The sequence below is a fragment of the Phoca vitulina genome, unplaced genomic scaffold (genome assembly GCF_004348235.1).
Source record: "Phoca vitulina isolate PV1807 unplaced genomic scaffold, GSC_HSeal_1.0 scaffold77, whole genome shotgun sequence".
Lineage (NCBI taxonomy): Eukaryota > Metazoa > Chordata > Mammalia > Carnivora > Phocidae > Phoca > Phoca vitulina.
Window position 1 is genome coordinate 505,463 of NW_022589780.1, and position 23,352 is coordinate 528,814.

Sequence of the window (23,352 nt, forward strand, 5' to 3'; positions counted from 1 at the left end):
TCACTTATGAGAAAGAACTTCAGCCTGTTAGAGGTCACACCTCCTCCCAACCCCTAGTCCAGGATGGAGGCAGGATGGTGGTGATGGTGGCAGTGACAGCAGCGGGTGGTGTGGCGGCAGCGCCTGGCTGCGGTGGGGGGGGGGCGAGGAGGAGGAGTTATTTTTTGCCGTTTCATTAAGAGGCCCATGGTGCTGAGAGAAGGCTTCAGCTGCAGGAACCCAGAGCGTTGGGAGGGGCGGGGCGGGGGGGGGGGGGGGGGGGAGCCGGGTGAAGGCGGGGGGGGGGGGGGGGGGGGGGGGGGGGGGGGGGACAGCAACCTGCTTAAGATTGGACGGGCCTGCGTGCAGGGCCCAGCGGAGTGTAGCCCAGACTTGTCTCAGCTTAAAGGCACAGGATGCAGAGGCAGGCTGGATTCCTAGCCTGCAGGGGCGCCCTGCTGGGAGATCTGTTGGGGCAAGGCCTGTGCAAGGGAGGCAGGTTGGGAGTGCTAACTGGATTTTTTATTTTTATATCAAGACACTGTGTTTAAAATTTTTACAAAGGACAAACTCCATGGGTTTCCGTTAGTGTTTTAAGAACTTTTCTTTAAAAAAAAAAAAAAGCCAACAACAACAAAAAACACCGCCTTTTTGAAAGAGAAATGACAGACACAAAAGAGACTCTGTAAAGAAAATGGGGCAAATTTCTGATACCATTACCCCAAGGGCAGAGGCAGAACCCAGATTACACCCAGGGGCCCTGATAACAACGGCCTCCACCAGAACCTCATTCACCAAATCTAGGGTCCCCCGGTCTAGCCAGGCCGGTGTTCCTGGCCTTTAGGGGAAAGCAGGTCACCCTGCAGTCTCTATAGCCCTCCACAGGGACACAGAAGTGGCTGGAGAGTTCTCCCCTATGGCCCTCCAACCCCATCCAGCGGTAGCCCCTTCCTCCTTCCACCCCATGGTCTTGCTTGAATCTGTTTCTTTCTTGGGGGTCATGTTCCTCGCCCGGATTGTGTGAGCCCTGGGGGTGCCAGAGCCAGACAGACATGGGCCTGGTGCCTCCCTTCTGGAGCCTCTTTGCACTCATGGGTTGGAGAGGCATGTGTTCTAAAATTATTTTAAAAAATCAACAAAAACAAGACCCAGAAAAAAGACCAAGTCTGGGGGAGAAAGAGCTACTCTGCTCTTTAAAGCTCCCAAGTCTGGAGTTGGTGGGTGGTGCAGTTCCAAGAGAGGCGGAAGGCGAGCACCAAGGGGGTGTCCAGCTGGTGCTTTCGGGCCCCCAGGAGTGTCTGTGATCAGGCTCAGGGAGTTGGCTTCAGCTGCTGTTACACAGGTCCTCGGTTTCCCAAGGACTCACTTGCGTCCCCATTTGAAGGGTTTGTTCAGGTTTACTTCTTTATTTGTGTTCTTGTACATGCGGGTGCATGTCCACATCTGTCTATGTTTGTGCAGGTGGGTCTGCTGTCGGGTGTGGGTGCGTGCGTATACATATATGTCTGTATGTGTGTGTGTTTGTGTGTGTGTGTGTGTGTGTCCGTGTGTGTCTGTGTGCGTGTGTGTCTGTGTGCATGTGTGTCCGTGGATCTGGGAGGGAGGGAGCCAGGAGAGAGGCTGTGCTCTGGGCTGGAGCTATACCCGGGTAGTGGAGTGTGAGTGGGGCAGCCCAGTACTGTTGAACCCTGCGGCAAAGGTGTTATAGGGGTGCAATGTCTGCAGCCCTACCAGGGAGTTGGGAATCATAGTGATGGTGTTGGGTGTCATGAGTGGGATGTCATCAGGGGAACGACGCAGGGTCAGCGTGTAGTCGGGTAGCGCAGTGAGGCGCAGTGTGTCGTGGGGGGGACCAGCCTCACATTCGTGGTGGGTGGGGCCCAGCTGTAATGCTGCCAGCTCCTCCTCAGGAGCAGCTCCCAATTCGGGGGCCCCGGCTCCCCTCTGAGGGCTGGGCTGCCGCAGAGGCTCCTGACGCCGTTTGTCCTTGCGGTAGTAGAGGGCGGCGAAGGCCAGAACGTTAAGGAACAGGAGGGAGGCCCCCACAGCGATGGTGACACTTAATTCAGTGGAGTAGTCACGAGGGTTCTCCACCAGGAGCGGCCCTGCATCCTGGTCCCCATTCCAGGACCCTTGGGCATTCTCATTGCTATAGGCAGGGGAGATGGCTGGCCGCTTGGTGCTCCAGGTCTTGCCGTTGGGCCTGCGGGTGATGTGGGAGCTGTGGGTGGTATCCGGGGGCGGCACTTTGGTGGTTGTGGACGTATAGTGGAACATGTCATGCAGGTTGTAGAGGTGGGGCACCAGGTGTTTCCAGAAGGCCACCTTGGTGGCCCGGTAATGATCGCGGACCCTTGGTTTCAGCCCGATGTGAAGGTAGAGCTGGTCTCGGGGATTGTATTTGGACCAGGCCACTTCCTCAAAGCGGTTGGCCTTGGTGTGAATGAACTTGGTGTCCTGGGGGACCGGCTTGTTGGGATCCCTGAAATACCACATGGAAATCCGGGGTCACCACTCTACCTAGGTGTGCAAAGGGCCCAGAAGGCCTCCTCTCACACCCACTTCTGAACCTCTTCCCTGGTCTATAACTTCCCACATTTCCACCTTTTGCAGGGTCCCTCTCTCTGTCCACGCCCCTCCTCTTCCCCAGGGCCTTGAATTCCTATTGCCCACTGTATCATGGAAACTGACTCATCCTTCCCTGTGCCCATCCTGTAAGGTCATGCTATAGAAGCTTTTTCTTCTCATGTGCTACCAAGCATCCACCAATCTTTTCAGCTGCCCAGTTTTTCCAAGAACCCTTGAAAGGCTCTTTATGAATATACTTTATTCCCACTTCACTCGGCCTCTGACCATCTAACCTTGAATCCCGTGGTTCTGCCAGTAACTCTCCCTGCTGCTCGGTCCTAATGCTAGCTGAGTTCTGAGCCTCGACGACATTTTGGAGGGAAGAAATGGCATGAAAGACTCAAAAGGAGGAAGGAGGAAGGGGGTGAAGAGGTTACCAAGCAAGATTTGGGGGAATATCTTTTAAAAAGGAGATGACGGAAGAGGCTTAACGATAGAGGAGCAGAGGGGAAGGCATGCTGGGGTCCCAAAGAAGAACAACCCCCACTTTCTCCTTACCCGGTCTTGGCAAAGTTGGTCCAGTAGGTCATGACGACAGCACTGAGCATAACATCATTCTTGGAGAAATTGCAGGGGAAGAGGTCAGTGGGGCCTACCATAGGGACACCAAAAACGTAGGGTACTTCATCCCCATGAGCTGCATCTGACCAAGCAGGCTTCATGAGGCTCTGGCAGTGATGGTAGAAGGCGTAGAAGTAGGTAGGGGAGCCATAGCGGGCGTGCAGATCAGCGGTCACCACCGAGGGCTCCACCCACTGGTGGTCGGTGAAGAGCGCCACCAGTGTTTTGCGGCGGGTCTCTGGATTGTCACGGTCTGCCCAGTCTGTGTACATGAACTTGATGGTCTCCCGCAGGGTGTCCTTACCCTCAGGATAGCCATACAGATTGTCCACAAAGTTGGAGACTGAGTAGTCAAAGTCAGTGCCAGAGACGCCATCCTCAGGGTCCACCACCCCTTCCACGAACTTGAGCCCCTCGCCCTGGTTGACACCTAGCATAATGTCATAGTTGAGGAACTCGCCCTGCTCCATGAGAATCTCAGGGTCATCAGGGATGACATCGCCATCAATCACGGGGCCAAAGGCCACATGGTAGCGGGCTGGCTGGATGTCCTGTTCTACCAGCTCCTTGGCACTCTTTTGACGAAGACAGTCCACCATGTCCACCGTGTCTAGCACGTTACAGCCTACCTTGTCTGCCAACAGGCTGGTGTACTTCACCGGCTGGTAGTTCACAGCCCAGCTGGACAGGGCAGAACCACTTTGGATGATGGCCCTCTGGAAAAGCCCTACGGAAGACAGGTGGCACCAGGTCAGATCTGCCATGTCCCCCACAGCCTAGGCCTCCTTTGCCTGTCCCTGAGGGACAAATTAAACACTTCCTCACTCCTCTGTCACTGAGGCTGCCCTATGGGTGCAATGAGCTATGAAGGAAGAAGAGACCTTTCAGTTGGGGTGATGGATTAGCACCAGAGGAGGGGTTGCGGGGCCCCTGTGCCGACTGACTCCCTGCCTGTTTCGTGCTTCTGTGTTCTGGGATGAGGGCTGGTAACTTGGGGGTTAAGGAAATGCCAGCAAGAATTAACCCCTTGGGTCCCAGACATCAGCTTCCTTATGCTCCCTCTCTTTATCTCTCCTTGTCTTCCCTTCTTGCTTCCTGCCCAGCTGGGCCCAGCTCTGTGCCAGCGCACCACCAGGGAGCTGGCGCTTCCACCACAAAGGGGTCTTTTTCATGAGAGATGAGAAATGCAGGCAGGGGAGAGCCTCACATTCTGGGAGTCTGGGGAAAGATTCCCGAGGGCAAAGGCCTTGGGATCTCAAAGTCTCCAGGGAACGTGCCCTCCCAGCATGTAGTCTCCACAGTGACTTTCCTTTTCCTGAAGCTACTGATGCCTCAGATCCAGTTTCTCCCCTACCCAAGACGGAGCCAGTCCTCCAAACTCAAAAAGTGGATGATTCTTTCCCTCCACCCCCGGAAAAAAAGGGGGGTATCATGCTCTCCCTGGCCCCAACATTCCCAAGTGAGGGATAATCCGGCCCTCAGGCACACGGTTCCTTTCCTCTAAGAGAAAGGCAGTTGGCATGGGTAGAAAGAGAGGGAGAGAAATATAGATCACTACTTAAGAGAAATCATCCCTTTTCAAAAGGTGATTCTCCATGAATCAGTTGCAGAAAGACCGAGAGAACAACTCTTTAGTGCAGCCAGGCCCCTTAGGGGACAGAACGTAGCACCACTCCAAGAAAGGCCTTCTCCTCCCAGGGAAATAGTTCTGGATCAGAGGAGGCACCATTCCTCATTTCAGACAGGGCCACCCTCACAGCCGGTCACCTCACCCTCCTTTGTGGAGAAAGGGATCCCTGTTCCCACTACTGTCACCTAGACACACATTCTAAGGTGTGATGCAGATCCCACCCTGGTCTTCCCTCATCGGGGTAGTCCCTGGAGGGACAGAGGCAGAATGTCGAGATCAGAGAAGGTGATTTTTCTCTCTCAGACAGACAGGCCTTCTTCAAAGAGGGACCGAGAGTCTTCCTGTGAGAATATCACTCACTCACGGGGTCGATTCCAACAACAACAACAAAAACCTTGTCCTCTCTCACAGATTTCCTTCCTTCAGAGGGAGGAAAGGAACTTATTTCAGGAAGATCTCTTCTTCATGAGAAGCTCATCTTTGCCTCTCAGAGGTAGAATGTGCTCTACAGCCCAGAGGTGAAGAGAGCTTTTCCTGCTGAGCCAAAAAGGGCCTGTTTGGCTCCCTTGGAGAGTCACTAGCAGAGCAAGGAGAGAGGCTTTCCTCTGGGCTAAGAATGGGAGTCTCCCTTAGGGCTGCCCAGCCCGGGAGGAGGTCTGGTGTGGGCTAGCAGATCGCCGCCCCTCAGAAAAAGCCCAGCCCACGGGTCAGCTCTCTTCACTGTTCAGACCCATCTCTCCGCTTAAGGACAGCTCCCCTCCCGTACAGGCTTGTTCTTCAGAAAGAAAGGCAGAGAATGCGTGTTTCTTACACCTAAAAACTCATTCCCACTCTAGATCTCTATCCTGAACTCACATGTCCTTCCCAAACTGAAAGATTTCCCTTGCCCCCCCAAAAAAACAAAAAGAAACCCCGCTGTCCCTTCAGATAGACATCCTACTCCCACTCACCCAAACCCGACTCCCACACAGAAGGAGGATCTTCCTTTCTCAAGAGATAAACGGGATTCTCTCTTTCCCTCTCTCACACTGGGAGAAGGACTTCTTCCCCGAGAGGAACATTTCCATTCCACTTCTCCCCAAAGGGATGCCAAGCTGATAGAAGAGGGCCAGCTGATTCCTCTGGGCACTCTGAACCCCGCAAGTCCTGAGGCTCAGGGTGGGCAGCCGGCACTTTGCTAGGTGAGGTTTTGCCCCAAGGGTTACTCACCCTCAGAGTGATGCGACAGCGTGAGGAGGCTGACACAGGACGCGCCGATACCCGAGCCGAAGACAGTAATACGGCGGGGATCGCCACCAAAGAAGGCAATGTTCTCGCTCACCCAGCGGAGGGCCTGGATTTGGTCAAGGAGCCCATAGTTGCCCTTGGCAGCCTGATCGCCAGTGCTCAGGAAACCTGGATTCAACAAAGGGCATGAGGACGGTGAAGGCAGAGGGACGGGGGGATCGGGGTTATAACAGCAGGCAGGAGACAGGGAGGGGGCATGAGGACAGAGGAGGGGCATGCAGCATGGTTCTTTCCACCTAACTACCATGTACCATTGCTCCTTTCTGCAAGCTCCAGCACCATCAGTTGTAGGAAGGATCGATCAGCTCCTTGCCTCCCACCCCCATTCTCCAGTGTGGAGGGAGGGGTCTCCAGACTACTCGAGGGGACGCCTCCAGCTGGGAGACTTAAGCTGCAAGAACCGCAGATGGCCGGGCCCCTGATGTGCTCTCCAGGACATTACTCTAGCCCCCCTCGAGATAGAGTGGAACGAGCAGGGACCCTGGAATCAGATGGTCCTCGGTTCATGTCCTGGCTCTACCACTTATTGGCCGTATAGCCTTGGGCAAGTTATTTAAAATATCTGGGCTACAGTTTCCTCTTCTGCAAAATGGAGGTAAAAATACTTCAAAGGGTTGTAGGCGGGATAAAACGAACCTAAGCATCTCTAATACGCTCCGCACTCTCTAAGTCTATAATTACTTCTCTTTCCCCTTCCTCCTCTCCCCGAAGGAAGTGAGGATCCCAAGAGGCAAGGATTCCTAAGCTCTGCTTGGCCCTTCCCGGACGGGTTAGTCCATCTGCACCTCGTTCCAGGGCCTCAGGTGGCCCTTCCCCTCATTCTCAGGGCGGGTTCTCATTTCCTCTCCTCCTAAGACCTAATGAATCAGAAACTCTGGGGAGGAGGCCCAGCAATGTGTGTTTTTCACAAGCTCTCCAGGTGACTCTGGGGCCTGCTAAAGTTAGAAAACCACTGGGTGAGACCATCTTTTTCATCTGGTGGAGAAATGGGGAAGTCGGTGCAGCGTGTTACCACAGAAACAGGTCTTCCCGCCCGCCCACCCACTGGGATTTGCTGCTGAGGAGACATGTCACCATGGAGACTACCTTCCCACCCACCTGCTGGGATTTGCTGCTGTGGAGACTTGTTGCCATGGAGACTACCTTCCCGCCCACCTGCTGGCTATCCCACAGAGATGTCCTATATTCCCCCCCCCCCCCACCCTGCTTCCATTTCAGACTGATCATGCTGCCTCATTTCCTCTCTCTTCCTTGATCCTTGGGCTCCCTGGAAGGCTCTATCTTCTCCTGCCATAGGCTTTTGGAAGGGTTCTTTCCAGGTGGGTAGTTGTGGACACCTCATACCTGGATCGGTCTTTTTGGACTCCCCGTTTAAAAGCTCCCTTTGCAGCACCTGGGATCAACTTTGTGAGAGGCCACGTTTGAGGAGCCCCCCCTCAGCTCACAGGGAGCTCCCTGGTGGTCCTGGCAGGCCACGGGCAGAGGCCGAATTCAAATAGACTCAAGCAGGCGCACGACCTCATCCCCGTCTTTCTCAGGTCCTCCTGTTTCTAGCTTCTGCAAAAGAGCTCATTTCATCCTCTTCAAGGGTGTTATTAATTTACATTTGGTACAATTAAGGATGTAAAGTACTTAGTTATTCCTCTCAGGACCTAGTCACAAGCCCTCTTTAGCCCCAGGTTCCCGACGAGGAAACGTGAAGGAATTAGAGAAAGCCTGAATGAGGATGAACGGAGGAGCCCTTGTTCCTCCAGACAAGGGAACCAGCCTCTCCTCTGCCTGGCCCATTCACAAACTGAAGCCGCTGCTGGGAGTCGTAAAAAGTCTGCTGACCAAGATCCAACCCAGCTGTCCAAGCCCGAGACCCTCCGGCAAGAACCACTCTGTGCTTCTCTTAGCCCTCCTGTCCTCTCTCCCTGCCTTTCTCCTTCCTCCATATTTTCTTTCCTTGTCCTCTTATTTAAGCCTCTGTGGACTTGGCTTCAGCCTCAGCTCGAGGTAGCGTTCCGTGAAATGTGTCAATGCATCTGTCCTATCAGCGGGAAGAGCCCGCTCTTTGAATGTAGTAAAGTAGATTTCGCCAGCGTGTCTCGATTCCCTCGGTTGGGAACAAAGGCCTGACAGGGCTGGGTGGAGGAGCCAACCACCCGTTTCTGCTCCCTTGGCTCCCACCAACCCCGGGATGAGAGGCGCCGGAGCATGCGGATGATGCCACGTCAACCATCTCTACTACAAGAGTCCTGAATGAAGTGCTACATCCACGGGGCTGAGGCAGATGATCCAGCAAACGTGACCGACCGTGAGCACAGAAAGCCTGGCGGTGTGGGAGAGCAAGTCGCTCGCTGCTAGGTCCCCAGTAACTCAGCCATCCACAGAAGCCACGCGAGAAGGGGCGCTGAAACACCACGCACTCCGTAAAGTGTCAGAATAAATCTGAGACTGTCTCCCTGGGCCCCAGGTTGACACTGCAGTCCATGGTAAGCCGCCTGTCAACAGAGGATGAGGGAACCCGGCACATCGTACCCAAACCACATATCTCTGTCCCTCAAGGCTTGACGTTTACCAGGTTTTCGCTTTGCCCGAAGGGTACCCGAGCAGAGATGTACGATTAGATTCTGGAACCCAGACTAAAACCTGGCAAGCCTCTACTTCCTCAGCCCCAGGGATGGATATCCACACCCGATATCCTGCTGGGGTCCCTTTCTTGTGCTGGTCTCGAGCTTCCTGGGGGCTCCTCAAATAATTAGATGGGGTCCATGGACCGGCCTGCCCCCGGATGTGCTGTTCTGGTTATGCGAATGAGAGGGTGTTGTAAAGTGGGCGGGGCGGGGGGCGTGTTCTTAACCAGAGTTTCCCCGGATGAGTTTCGGTGGGGTCCTTGGAACCATTTCCATAGGTTTGTGTATGTGTGTGCATGTTTTTTTCTGGGGGGAGAGTCCATAGCTTTTGTTAGAACCTCAAAAGGGGTCCAAGACGCCCCCAAAAGTTAGGAACTGCTGATGTAGAAGCTTCGAGAGTAGAGAAGCGGAAGGGTTGTCAAGTAATCTGCAAACCAGGATACCATAGGGAGCACTCACCGGCAACAGGCCCCGCGCAGCCCACAGCTGTCAAGTGATGCTTCAAATCCTGAATCTCTCCTTCCTGTCTCCTTGCTCGGTGTCACTCTTGTCCTCTTTTCTCTCCCCCCGTCCTTTTCTTCTCTTACTCAATTCCTGCCCCCACCCCCACCCCCCACTCCTCCACTCTTTCTTTTCCTGCATCCCTAGCTGGTCCAATCATACAGAACCGAGGCACATTCTTTGTACTCTCTGTGCTTTCCAATAAAACCCACAGAATGGCGCTCTGTGTGTCTAATTTTTAAAAGCAGCCGAGTTGAACATTTTCTATCACTCTCACCAAGAAAATAAGGTGGCAAAACTCGTTCTGGCCTTCAACTACCATGTGCGCGTGGCTGGATATCTGTGTGAGCTTACTTCTGGAAATTCCGGACTCTTCAGGAACTGTGCAGCCCTTGCGTGTGGCTTAATAGCCGCCTTCACTTCCCCTTTACTGTCAGAGACTCAGATCCCCCTTCCTCAACAGGACAGAACACTCAAGAGAGCCTCGCCGGGATGTCTGGGGCAACTCGGGAAGACAGAGGAGCAGAGCGGCCGAACCATGACAGCCAAGCCCACCAGACCGCCGAGAGACCAAGGGAGGCGCCTTGCGTGCTTCATCCCTGGGATCCAGAGGCCACTCGAAGGCACACAGGCTCCACTGTTTTCAGGGAATATCATTTCTCCAGTCTGAACCCCAAAAAGGTGTCTTGCTAGCCCACCGAGTGTCAAGGGTCAGTCAAGAAAAGGTTGCCTTTCTGGGCTCATAAACCCTACCAGAAGTGACGCACAACCCCGGGCCCTCTGGGATTAGAACCAGCAACAACGATACACTCCGAAGCAAAATAAAATCAGGTCCTGTCAGCCAAGTGGCCAGGGAAGAAGTCATGCCACGGCTGGTCCAGCACTCAGGCCTCCAGACCTGATGCATGGCCTAGGCCCCCACTGGAACTTGGAAGACACCAGCGCTTCAGGCAAGGAGTTGCCTTCCTCCCACCATTACAGGGCTGCGCGGCTGCACGTGCCCTTGGAGGCCTGGGTGAACGTCTGAAAGGGAGCAAGACCCTCTCCGAGGTACTTGTTTAGCTCAGGACCCTGGCCGCGGGTGGGCAGTAACAGTCAGCAAGGAAGAGACAGCACAGACGGGCAGCCTACATCACCAAAACCGGCGGGCCAACGGCAGAGGATGTGGGGGGGCAGGGCCCAGGGGTGCGAATGAGGAGGCATTTGGGAAGGAAGTGTGTATGTGTGGGAGTGCGTTTGTGTGATGGGGTGGGAGTATGGGGGATGTAGGCGCGGAGAGAGTAGTAGAAATGTGTATGTGTGTATATACGGGGTCTGTAAGTGTGGGGTGTGCAAACGTGTGGGACTGAGGACAGGTGTGCACGCGTGCATGGATCTGGAGGCCAAACAGGGGTACATGGGTGTGTATGCGTTTGTTGGGTAGGGTGGGTGAGGGAATATGTACGTATGTGTATTGCACGTATACATGCAGGGTATGTACGGGAAGAGCATCTACGTGCGTGCGTGTGTGCATGTGTGTGTGTGTGTATACATGGGAATGTGAGAGGTCTATGAGTGTGTGCACATGGTAGAGAGATATGTAAGGGCCTGGGACGTGTATGGAGACGTGGAAGCAGGGATATGGGGGGGAGTGTGGGTAGTATTTGTGGATGTGCGGCATGAGGAGGTGTGTACGTGTGGGTATGGATATGTATGCGTAGCGAGGGGGAATATTGGTTTGCGTTTACATGGGGAAGGCGAGGGACATATGTGTGCGTGTGGGTGTTCGAGTGGATGTGGAAGTGGGGTGTGCAGGGGGATGTGGGTATGTGTGTGTATACGTGGAGGGAATATTTATGTACATTCAAGGTATACGTGCGTGGGGTTTGTGTGTAGATGTGGATGTGAAGGGTGTGGGTCTTTGTGTAGAGCATATACATGGGGGTAGAAGGAAGTGTGAGTGTGGGTACATGTAGAGTGTATGGGTGTAGATGTGGAGGGAGAGATATACGGGAATGAGGGGGCAGTCCGAGAGATCTGTGAACATATGGGGTATGGATGTGGAGTGGACAGGTATATGGTATGTGGATATGTGTGAGGGGAAAACTGTATGTGTGGAGTGTTTATGGAGTGGTGGGGGACTGTGTGTGTGTGAGAGGCGGCCTGTAGATGTGGATGTGGGGGGTCTCTGTGCACGGGTGTATGTGTGTCTTTGTGGGGTGAGCGAGAATTAATCGTATGCATCGGGGTGTGCGGTGGGCAGTGTGGATGTGTGGATATGCGACTGGCTAGAAGGAGTATCTGTGTATGTGTGGGGCTTTTAGGGATGTGGGCCTGGGTGGGTAGGGTTGGGGGAAGGACACTAGAAAGTTCACAGACCCTGCGAAGCTCAGCCAAGCAACGGTCTGAAAGCAGCGACCTGGCTTGAGACAAGAGAAAGTGTGGAGGTTGAGTTGAATTTCCAGTGGCAGCTAAACATTCCGGAAAGGACCGAGGGACATGGGGAAGCTCCCAGCACTCGGGTAGGGACCGTGTGATACCACCATTTGACTCTGGTCGTTGGCACCCGCTCGGGAACCGAGGCCAGCATTAAATCCCCAGCATTCTTTCCTCCTTCCTTGAGAACCCAGGCTTCCTTCCAGGCAGCTAGCAGAGAACCATACCTAGCACCCCAACCCGATAGTTGAGGGTGATGACGATGACGTTGCCATAGCTGGCGAGGACGCTGCCGTCAATCATGTTGCCCGTCCCCTCCATGTAAGAGCCTCCGTGGATGTAGACCATGACGGGCTTAGCGCCACTGTCCCGGATGTCTGCAAGGAGAAAGGGTGAGACACAGGCTGGGTAGGATGCCCTTCCTCCCCCACCCCCGCCAGCCCTGGGGGGGCGGTGTGGGCGGCAAAGCTATCCCAGGTGCCAGGACACCACCGCCAACTCTGAGGGCAGGACTCATGGGGCCGCTCGGCCTGGAGCCCGAGCATCGGCCAGACACTTGGCCGGAGGTGGACTTGGGCGACGGTTTTAAAGACTCTGGTTTCAGCCTCCCAGCTGAGGGCAGTCAGCCACGCCTGCTACAGCTGGGCCTAGGTAGGCCACGGCTGGGCCCCTGGGGACGGGGAGCGGGGGTGGGAAGGGGCAGGGCTGGTCTCTTAGCCGGCTCAAGTGAGTCCCTGCCCCGGGGCACCCGGGAGTCCTGGGACCTGCCATGGCTTCCGAGAGCAGGGGTTGGGAAGCCCTGAAACCCCCAAGACTAGACCAGTTACATGGAAATACGGCCATTGGCAGCAGCCGGCCCCCCAGTGCAGACAGAGACAAGAGGGGTGGGAAGAAGGGGTGGCACAGGGAGAGAACAAGGAAGGGTGTGGGTAAAAGGGAGTGAATGGCAGCGATGGGGTGGAGGGAACCTTAGTGACATGGTTTCTCAGCCATGTGCTCATTTACCCCATTGTCCCCCGGGGCGTCAGGCAGACTTAACTGGAAGCACTGGGGATGGGAGAGAGGAGAGGGGCAGAACTAAGAATGAGAGAGACCCCCTCCCCTGCCCTGCCCCGCTCCGCCGCCCCTCTCCCCACCGCCCTCCCCCATCAGCATTAGGGTGAAGATGGAGCCTCCCCAGAGGCCATTCAGTGAGAGACCTTCAAGCGGCTGCTCCCAAGCCCAGGCAGCGCAGCAGTGGCGTGGCGTTGGGGCTGGGCAGTCAAGAGAAGGCTCCTGGCCTGACCACCTCGACCTGCAGCCTCTCAGTGTGTGAGCTGGACCAACACTCTGCCACACCAGCACGGCCCCACCAGCCACCAGCAGACCGCCCCCCCCCCCCCAGCTGTTTGGCTCCTCCCGGGGTGGAGGGGCAGGGCCAGGGCGGGGAGGTAGAAGGGAATGCTCTCTGCTGCCAAGCAAACACAACCTGTTTTCCCAAGGAGGAAGGCAGACCGGTTCAACCATCACGCGAGGATCTTATGCCATCTACTGACTGGGCTGCGGCATCCCGGCCTCAGCCTGGCATTTTAGCCCACAGCCTTCCTGGCCCTGTCCTGAGCCTATTGCAGCCCGTGGCCCCGAGGCCATGTCTCTTCTTCCGGGAGGAGGCCGGGGTGGGTGGGTGGGGGGATTCTAGATGGTGCTAATCTCCGGCCCCTTTGGTTGTCACTGCCTCGCTCCTCAGCTCACCGTCCTGCCGGGCCCCTCTCCCAGGAGCCAGTCTCCCCGCAAAACACAGGCGTCTCCGCAGTGAAACCCAGGTTATGTCCTCGCCATCCGGTCTCCTTTGCGCTTCTCCCCGCCCTTCCTCTGCCCTGCTTTCTCTCCGCTCTCCCTGCTGCTCGGTAGGGGCAGGTGCCTGTGAGCCACGGAAGATGGGGGAGGAAGCTGTCTCTGGCAGTGCCCGCTTCTGTGCTGTGGGACTGAGGACGGGGGTAGGGGACCGGGGCGAGGAGGCTGCCCTCCCCGTGGCTCTGCTTGTGGTCCCCTGCTCCCGCCAGCCAGCCGTGTCCATCACCCTGGACCTCCCAGCGGCCAACCGGGCCAAAGATGGATGAGCAGCCCAACAGCCTCATATAGGAACAGAAACACACCAACGGACGGACAGACAGACAGACGGGGCTTCTCCCCATCGAGAGGGGGAGGGGCTCTGTGCCATGCACCAGCCGCCGCGCCCTGCAGCCCCCAAATACCTTCATCTTCATCCCCGTCATTATCCGCTAAGTCCTCGCCCTGTTTCTTAGCGCCGGATCCTGGGGACCAGACACGGGGAGACACAACAGCACAGAACAGAGAACAAAACAGAGAGAGAATTCAAAAACAGCATGACTGCAGTGTGGCCCAGCAAGCCAGCTCTGGGCTTGGGCCCAGGACAGGCAGGAGGGATGGCAAGAACCGAGGGAATGGGTGGGCTGAGGCCCAGACCTTCATCAGGATGATGGTGTTGCAGGCCCCTGCCGCGCTGGTCTCCCTGCTGCCTCCCTGCCCCGTCTCCCTGTCCCCAACAGCCCGTCTCAACCAACTACCTTCCCAGTTAGGAAGGCGGGAGCAGCACACGGGCCAGGGTAGAGAGCCAGAGACCCACTCAGGGAAAGGATTTCTCCCGGGGGCAGGGGCTGCGCGTGTGTACACAGGCAGGCTGAGCTGGAGAGCAGCGACAGGCGCTGAGGGTGACAGGTGGCGTTGGCCAGAATGTTGGATATGGATGCGAGCTATTAGGGCAGAGCCGGGTCCTGGGGCCCCCAGCCCTAGGCTACCTGGGCCCGGTGGGTGGGCTCAAGCTGGGCCTCAGCTGACCCTGATTCCCAGAGGAGGAAATGGGAGATGAAGCTTTCCCTCTGGTCTTCCTCATCGGGGCCCCCTGCTCTGGCTAACGGCAAATGGGGTTCCTGTGAACAGGACCCAGGCCTAAGAGCAGCAAGGAGTGCTCTGAGATCTAGAGAGAGCCAGAGAGGGAGGGAGGGAAAGGAGGAACGGGGGAAGGAGAGAGGGACATGAAAGAGATGGAGAGAGAGAGAGAGGGAGACAGAGGAATAATGATAACAGCTCCTACCACAGACCGAATATTTACCATGTGCCAGACCCTCTACTTCTGCCATACTGTTTGATCCTCACACCCCAATGAGGTAGGTACTGTCTCTATTCCTGTTTCACTGATGGGGAAACTGAGGTTCAGAGCGGTAAAGTGACTTGCTCAAGATCACACAGCTAGGAAGCCCTAGAGGTAAGATTCAAACCCAGGTCTGCTCGACTCCAAAGCTCATGGTCTTTCCACTGCACCATGCCACCTTTCTGGGGATGGGGGAGAGGGAAGGAAAAAATCAGCGAGAAAAGAGGTGGAGCGTGGGGGGGAGGGGAGAGAGGGGACGGAAGGGAAGGAGAGAAAAGAAGGGCCCAGAGGAGAGAAGAGAGACACTTAGGACCTGTGGGTAAGTTGGCACCAACTCTCCTTCCTGTTCTAAGGAGATGAGACGTGCATCTTGAGCACGGCTGTGGAGAAAGAGGACCTACTTGCCTGGATGCTGGGCAGAGTGGGGAGACAGAGGTCATTCTGCCAGCACCCCAGGGCTTACCCTCTTGTCTGTGACACCAGATACTTTCAGCCTGGAGGCAGCAAATAGCCCTCTTTCCCAGCTGGTCCGGGCTCTGGTGACTGAATTCCCTTACAGCTATTAATCAAAACAGGAACCGCCCTCATATTACAAAATGGCTTTTCAACTAGGGCAAGAGCCAGGGCCCCGAGGGGCAGAAATGGCCTCCAGCTTCCCGAACTTCCAGTGGCACCTACCGTCTTAACACCTGCCAGGACAGCGCTCAGACACCCTGTGGGGCACGGGGCATCATCACGCACACAGCGGACAGCCCCCCAAGTGGAAGGGATTTACTCATCCCAAAGCACGAATTCCCTCCAACTTGATGGAGGTGGAAGTGGGGGGAGGGGGCAGGTCCTCCCCCCCACCCCCCACCCCCACCCCCACCGCCAGAAATCCCTCACTTCCAATGGGGACGGACTTAGAAGGTGGGGCCCTATTGTCCCCGCCCGCCCCCAAACCCCCGCCCGCCAGAAGCGTCCCTGGGGTGGCTGCCTTGTCCCAACCCGCTCTCTGCACAGACGCCTTCGCTCCTTCAGCTGAGCACTTGCAGAACAGCTCCTTGTCATGCCTGTCACCCGGGCCAGCTCGACCAACCATCCCCCTGTCCCAACACTGGGCTGCCGCAGGGTCCCAGCCGGGCCAGTCCTGCCTACACTATGCACACCACAAGCCTAACGACCTCTGCGGATGTCTGTCCCCCAAGAAGCGGGGTCTCTAAATTCCGTTCCAAATGGCCAGCAGGCCCTGGATAGGGAACTAATTTGAGCAGCGAAATGACCAAATGCCCTCCCTGACGCTGTCTGGAACTCACTTCCCAGCTTGGCCTGTGGGGCTTAGCTGAACCGGCTGGGTTTCAATCCTAGGATAGAAGCTTCATCAGAGTAGTGATGAAGCCTTTGGTTACGTCTAAATCTTGCCCCTACCTCCTAGCCCTCCACAGCCCAACAGCGCCTAGCCCATGGCCTTGCCCACAGTCAACGGTCCTGATGGGGAAATGTTTGCCCTCGACTGGAGCTTCCAGTCAGCTCTCTAGCCAAACTCTCAGGACTGGATGGCCCTGGGCTCTCACTGGCACCCTGGGGAGATCATTCCTCCTAGGAAATGGTTAACGGTTAACGTTCACATCATCCTCTCTCCCCCGTCCCCCACCCTCCCCCCCAACCCAAGCAAGTAACCCACCGGAGCAGGTTTAAGAGACCCTCTTCCTGAATTCATTCACAGGCTAGTGGAATGTTAAGGCCTGAATGGTCCCCCTACCACCTCCGGAGGCAGAAGCAGAGGTCCCTCCAGGAAAAGACTTGTCTAAAGTCTCACTGTGAGTTAGCGGGAGAGCTGGGGCTCAGCACGGCTTTGTGGCTCCCAGCCCAGCACTCTTTTTGCAATGCCACAGTGCTTCTTCACTTGTGCGGAAAAAGTGTTTGCTGATCGCCTACTGCGTGTGAGGTCCTGGGCTGGGCGTGGGGATGTGGCGGAACAATGTCCCTAGAGCCGCAGGCCCCACTCAGCGCTCCAGGGTGCGTCAAGAGCACTCAGCGCGTGTGCGCGCACACGCTCAACATGTGGATTCCCGGAATCTGCCCCCAGAGATTCCTGCTCAGCAGGGAGCATCCCAGCCCAGGAATCCTGACAGCCCCACTGGGGTAGGGTGCGGATGGGGGGGGCGGGGGGGGAAACCCTGCCCTAGGATTTCAAAGGAAAACAAACTCCAAGCTTGCCAAAAGATTGTGGGGATCAGGCTGTGATTTTCCACCTGTTCCTTAAGCTGTTACTGTTTCCAATTTGGCCCAGTCCATCCACCTTTCACCATTGTTTTCAGAGTCGGGGAGGTGGGAATGACCAGATGGGAGCTGCCTCGTGTGCTACAGTGGAAAGAACATGGCCCTGAGGGCCAAGAGACCCGGGTTTGGGTCCCAGCTCTGCCACAGACCAGCGACGGGGCCTCAAGCAGCAGCAAGTCACTCCCCTGGGCCTGTTTCCTCATCGGTAAAATTGGGAAACTGATTCCTGCCTTACAAGCTTCCAGAGACATGGGAAGGATTTTACGAGCTAAGTATGAAAGCGCTTTGCAGAAAAACATGACGTGTGCTATTCGGATAGGAAGAATTATTTCTACAGGGGGAGCACATTCCTCCCAGCAAGAGGGTAAATGCAAAATTCAGGATCTTGTGCCTCCTTTAGAGTCTGTGGTTCCCAGAGACCCCCAAGGTCTGCCACCGGACTAGCGGGGGGGGGGGGGGGGGGGGGTAGTTACACCGCTCCCCCCCGCCCAGGGGGGGTGGGGGCGGTTGGCAGGATGACTTCAGGGCCAGAGAGTTGAGTCTAGACTTCGCACCCAGGGAAGAGCACGGAGGGATGAGCTGGTGGCTCCCCCTGCCAGGAAGAGGACAGAGGCTCTGGCTCCATCCTGGCTGCCTAGAGATCCACCCACCCCCCACCCCCCGCAGGTGGCTCAAGAGAGAACCGCTGGCTCTGTCTTTGGCACATATGTTAGTGTGGAATCCGGGGCTGGGAAGAGCGGAAGAAATGGGGTTGCTGCAGCTTCTGCTCTGAACCTGCCTTAGGCCACCGAATCCTCCCTGATGAGCAGCCAGGGCCCTTGGCTAAGGTGGAGCTTAGGCTTGCTCACCGACCGCCCCCTGAGCCTGGGCTACTTGAAGGAAGGCTGGGTCCTCGGGGGCAAGGGCAGGTGGGCAGGCAGCCCTCCCTCTCTCTCTCTCTCCCTCCCCGCCGGCTCGCTACCTACCTCCTTTCCTACAAATTTTCTTGTTGGGCTTTCGGGCGCATTCCTTGGAAATCCGCTTTACTGTAAAATGAATAAAAAACTAAAAAATAACAGGAGGCCTCTGCCCAGGGGCATGCACCCCCCACCCCCCCAGGCCCCAAGAGCTGCTCTGCAGGCGGCACATGGCAGAGAGCCTGTCCCACCATCTCCTTGCTTCTGTCACTTACCTTGGTGTGAGCCCCGCGGGAGGAGGCAGCGGCTAGCCAAAGAGGAGGCTCCTAAGCAATGCCCACCAGGCTGGCCCCCCCGCCCCCCGCACGCGCCCAGCTCCCTTGGCCGCACACACCTACCACCTTTCAAAGCAGGCAGGATGGCAACAGGGGGGCCTGGTGGAGCCAGCGTCCTCCCGCGGGCGGCTGCCTGCAGTGACCCATTCTCCCCCAGGGAACCCCCATCCAGCACTCTGGCCCTAGACCTGTCAAAGCTCTCAGGCCTGGCCAGGCCCCTCCTGGTAACAGTGTCACTCACACACGGGAGCTCAGACAATGCTGGGGGAGGGAAGAACGGGGAGGGGAGGAAGGGGGGGAGGCCAAGCAGAGTGATGGTTAGAAGCATCTTCACGGACGGACGGACGGACAGACGGACGGAGGCATGCTGCTGCAGGGCGCACAACCACATGCAAGCCACGAACACCACAGGGCGGGGGGGGGGGGGGCGGGGAGGGCACGGTGCCTGGCCGCAGCACTCACCATCCTCCGTGGGCACATAGACATTCAGGTAGAGGCAGTCTTCGTTGGGCTCCTGGATGTAAGTAGCGACAATATCCAAGTTGGCAGTGAACCAGACGGGCAGCATGACTTCGGGCACAGCTGTGTGGATGTTCTGGGGGCACACTGGGGGAAAGTGTGTGGCGTTCCGGATGCCCGACCAGGATGGGGGTGGCTCAGGGGGCAGGAAACGTTTCTCGCCGACGGGGGGAGCTGCGTAGGGCACCCCCAGGTACTGGTCCACAGGCCCCAGGATCTCACTGGGCAGTGGCACCCGGGCACCCCTTAGCTTCCCAAAGTGAGTGTTGACCGTGGGCGCTGGGGCCTGGGTACTGGCCCTCAGCACCAAGCTGAGGAACCACAGGGTGAGGCACAGGCTCCGGCCAGCCGTGGACTTGGGGCTCAGGGACAGCGAGGGCGGGCCGAGCCGCAGCCACATGTTCCGGGCAGGGGGACTGGCAGGAAAGGCCGACTCCAGGGTCACAGCATCAGCCCGACAGGCAGCCCCTTCATGGCCACACTGACTTGAACCTCAACACTGAGCTCTCGAGGGACACCTACAGGTGCCCGGCAACGCGGAGAGGTCGTCCAAGCACCACAGCTTCAGAAAGGGAACTCCCTCAGGGCCAGACAGGCCTGTGGAAAGAGGGAAGTGTGCGTCATCTAGGGGGCCCGGGGCCAGCTGGGCGGTCGCGGTCTTTGGGGGCCCTGCTGGGCGCGGGGGGCCGTTCTCCCACAAGTAGGAGAGGTCTCAGTGCCCGGGGCTCCGGGGACCCACCCGTGAGCGCCTGGCCACGGTTGGAAAATCCTAGGGGATCGACCCAGTGATCAGTCGTTGCCCCTGCAAGTTGCCCCGTCCCCAACTCCGACTCCTCAGCCAGTGGAGCTCATCGGGGTCAGCCGGAGCCAGAGGGGCACGTAGTCGCAGGGGGGTGGGGAGCGCTGGCGACGGAGCTCGGGGCCCTGAGCACGCTGGGCGCGAACAGCGAACTCTCTAGACCCCTGGTGCCGCTAAGCCCACACGGGGACCTCCCACACCAGGAGAGGGTGGGATTGTTAACCTCACTCTGGGGTTCAAAGGCATAAGCAGGAAAAGCAGCAGATAGGCAGAGCGTCCCACATGGAGACCCCCTCACCCTCACCGGTCAACCAGGGTGGGGTGGGGGGAGGGCAGGATGGCCACTCACCAGAGCCCCCAGACCCTCCTGTGCCCCTCCTGTACATTTTTCTTCAGCCCTCACTGCTCCCAAATTCTTAAGCCTTGGTCCTTTCTGTCGGCTGTCTCTAATTCGCACCGAGTGCCAGAACTGAGGCAGAGACCCGTCTGCCGAGGACCCCAGGCATTGTTGATGCTCAGCCAGTGTAAAATAAACAACGGAGTGTGGGGGACACACACTCAGGGACTCATGGAGATAAAGTCACAAAGACTCAAAAAAGGGAGCGAGAGAGACCAAGCCAGGATCACAGACCCTGCGATATTCGCTCAGGGAGACATACATTCCAAACCCACAGAGATCCCTCATATAGTCCCACGTTCTGAGACGGACAGCCTCCCCGAGCCAGAGCCTCACGGAGAAATACATTCAGAGACACACACGCAGAGACTTACTGAAATATAATCACACACACACCACACAGGTAACCGTCCAGAGACACATGCAGCATAATGGTGACACCTAGGTGGAGACAGAATCAGAAATAGCAGCACACTCAACACACACAGGCTTTCTGACACACCATTATAGAGCCAACACATACATACAGGCGCACACACACGCTGCTGCATGGACACACACACACACACAAATTTAGTTTTCCCTATTTCTCCCGCCTTCCAAGATTGCCGGCCTGCTCCTTTAAGAACTGGCTGAAGGGGTGGGGGAGGGAGATTGGGAACGCCCGGCAATCGGCCACCACGAGAGGGGAATGAGAATGTGTGTATGAGAGAGAGAGAGAGAGAAAGAGATAGAGAGAGCGAGGAAGAGAGAGGGAGGGAGAGGGAAGGAAAAGGAGGGAGAGCGAGGGCGAGAGAGATAGAAGGAAAGGGAGAGAGAGCTAGAGAGAGAGAAGGAGAAAGGGAGGGAGGGAAGAAGGAGGAGGGAGGGCGGGCCAAGCGACTAAAGGGGTGGGGGCTCAGAGGAAATGGGGAGCGAAGTACGGGGTGGGGGGGTTAGATCCCAGACATTGCCCAGAATGCACCCGGGGTGGGGGGGGGAGGAGAGGAAAGGGAAAGGAAGGGGTAGGAGTAGGGAGGTGGGGCAGGAGGGAGTGGGTGTGTGTGTGTGTGTGTGTGTGTGTGTGTGTGTGTGTATGGGGGGGGGATAGTCCGCAGCTGAGTTCACACAATCCCCCCATTCACTGTCTCCATGGCAACTCTGGGGCACAGACCGCTCATTCACACGGCTTCCCCGCCAGCAACCCCCCCCACACCATTAACCCCCTCGGTGCCGCCCCTCCCCACGAATTCCATTAACCCCTTCGGGATGCCTCCCTCTCCAGTAACCCTTCGGTGCCAAATGCCGGTCCCCTTTGAGTCAGTTCCCTGCAGCTCCTCCCCCCGGAACACCTAGACAAATCGGCCGACCCCCAAACGCCCTCTGTACCCTAGGGCCCACTGTGAGTCCCCAAGGCCGAGATCTCCATCCTGGTCCAACTTGCAATTTGGGAGAAGACAAGGGGAGGTGGCAATGCCGGGGATTAGAGTGGCATCTGGGGTACTTTGGGGGGCTGGAGCAGTATTTGGGCGAGGGGCATTGTGCAGGAACGGACTGGTATCGAGAACTGCAGTATTGGGGGCTACGCGGGTCCGGAATGGTACTGGGGGACAGATCTGCATTGGAATGGGGGAGGATAGGATAAAGGCCTGGGGGGGAGGGGGGCTGCAGAGAGTGGGGGAGGGAGCCTGGCTGTGAGATGCTATGATGGAAGAGGGACGGGGCTGCACGGCGGGGGGGGGGGGACTGGCAATGTGCAATACAGGAATAGGGCCGGGGGCCCCTTAGCAGGGGTATTTTGATGAGCATGCGGCCAGGCTGTGGAAATAGAGGGACCATGGGTGGGAGGATGATAGGGATGCGGGATTCAGGGAGGGGGTGGAGGAGAGAAGCGAAGCAGGGGAGGATTGGAGGGTCAGGGGTACCGATGGAGAACATGGGGTTGGGAAGGATGGGGAGCATCGGCTGAGGAGCAGAGGAGCCCGAGATTGGGAGGGGATAGGATCGGGGCAAGGTATGGGCAGCTAGAGGATGAGAGACCGGGGCAGGCGGCCTCACCTGTTCCCCGGGCTGTTGCGAGCGACTGAACCGGGCCGCGGACCACCCATATCGCCTCCAGGCCAAGGGCTCCGCACCTGAATCCCCGAGATCTGCTCTCCGGCAGCCTGGCTGCTGTGCCCGCGCACCGAGGGGGCGCGCTGCGCGTGCCCGGACACGGGGGGGGCGCGGTCCCTGCCATTAACTCCTTTTGTGCCAGAGATGGCTCAAGTCCTGGGGCATGGCCCAATTCCTCCCATGCTCAAGCACGCTCACTCAGCTCACCCTCTCTCCCTCTCACACACACCCCCCTCAAATCAAGACAGGCGATCTTCCAGGGCAGCTAGCTCAAACTTTACCTGCAAAGCTTGAAACCTTGAAACAAAGGGAGAAACTGAGGCACCGTCTGCAGGAGCCCCCGGTCATACTCTACAAAAGACAAGCCTCCAGCTTGCTCAGCATCCCTCGCCTCTCCCCTCCTCAGCACCAGCGCAACTCAAGCAGCAAGCCGCGTAGGGTGGGGGCACTTGGCTCTCATCCTGTCGCTCGCCCAAAGGTCACCGTTGTTCCTTTCCGCCGCCGCTGCTGCTGGGGCATGTCAGACTGAGACTGTCAGCATGTCAGTTGCCCCCACGGTTGCAGGCTGTCCCCTTCAGCTCCCGCGGTCTTTGTGTCTCACGTTGCCCCTCTGTAGTGCACCTGTCCCGTTTGTTTAGCCCCTACCCCCCACCCCGAGTCCCTCCGAGTGTCCCTTATCCCAGCCGAGCCCCCTAACCCTGCGGTTCCTCAGAATGTTTATGTCAGGATAGAGCAGGTCAGAAGTGAGCTTCGGTCACGGTCACGGCTGCCCGGGCCACGTTCGGAGTTTCATTCCTTGTGCACACGGCTCTGAAACTTGCTGAGTCGCACATGAGCGAGGGCGCCGTGGACCTCGAAGCGGGATTCTGTTTTATTTTTTATTTTTTAGAACTTGGGTATTGATGATCGGTGCTCCTGTTTTACCAGCACACTTGCCACTTACAGTGACCCAGTGCAACTATGGCTTGGATGCTCCCCTGAAGTTGTCGAATCATCTGGTTCCACCCACCCACAAGGCTGAGGCTGGTCCTCTTCCAGCCCCAGCTGGGCATACCAGAAGACTCCCTTGTAGTAAACCAGTTGGCTCTCCTGAGTAGCCTTAGATCTAGGGCCCCAAACCTGAAGGCAAAGGGGCTGCGAATGACCCTGCCACAGTTCCAGATGTGACTCTGGAGCAACAGTTTGGAGTTTTCTCTACTGTAAAATGGGAGGGAACAACAGTCATCCTGGGTCACTGCCAAGGTGGGTCATGTGAAAACCAACAGTTCCAGCAACAGAGT

General features: G+C 57.1%; 1 protein-coding gene across 4 annotated transcripts; it reads right to left on the reverse strand.

Annotated features, from left to right (window-relative positions):
* Positions 1-558: 558 nt before the first annotated feature.
* Positions 559-22,142, reverse strand: NLGN3 (neuroligin 3). 4 transcript variants are annotated; one of them, XM_032393844.1, is made up of 8 exons: positions 22,016-22,142; positions 18,726-19,379; positions 17,998-18,057; positions 13,854-13,913; positions 11,847-11,996; positions 6,008-6,193; positions 3,106-3,895; positions 559-2,461 (listed from the first exon to the last, which is right to left on the reverse strand). In XM_032393844.1, the coding sequence occupies exons 2-8, from the start codon at positions 19,180-19,182 to the stop codon at positions 1,618-1,620; spliced, it is 2,547 nt and encodes an 848-aa protein (XP_032249735.1). In that variant the 5' UTR covers positions 19,183-19,379; positions 22,016-22,142; the 3' UTR covers positions 559-1,617. The 4 variants fall into 4 exon arrangements, with proteins under 4 accessions (XP_032249735.1, XP_032249736.1, XP_032249737.1 ...); XM_032393845.1 differs by having other exon boundaries at positions 22,093-22,140; XM_032393846.1 differs by lacking the exon at positions 17,998-18,057.
* Positions 22,143-23,352: the final 1,210 nt, after the last annotated feature.

Excerpts from the sequence above, each read along its gene's own strand:
- NLGN3 (XM_032393844.1), bottom strand. The coding sequence starts at position 19,182 with ATGTGGCTGCGGCTCGGCCCGCCCTCGCTGTCCCTGAGCCCCAAGTCC. Across the intron at positions 18,058-18,725 it reads CTATGTGCCCACGGAGGATG|TAAAGCGGATTTCCAAGGAA; the intron begins GTGAGTGCTGCG and ends TTCATTTTACAG. Across the intron at positions 11,997-13,853 it reads TGACGGGGATGAAGATGAAG|ACATCCGGGACAGTGGCGCT; the intron begins GTATTTGGGGGC and ends TTCTCCTTGCAG.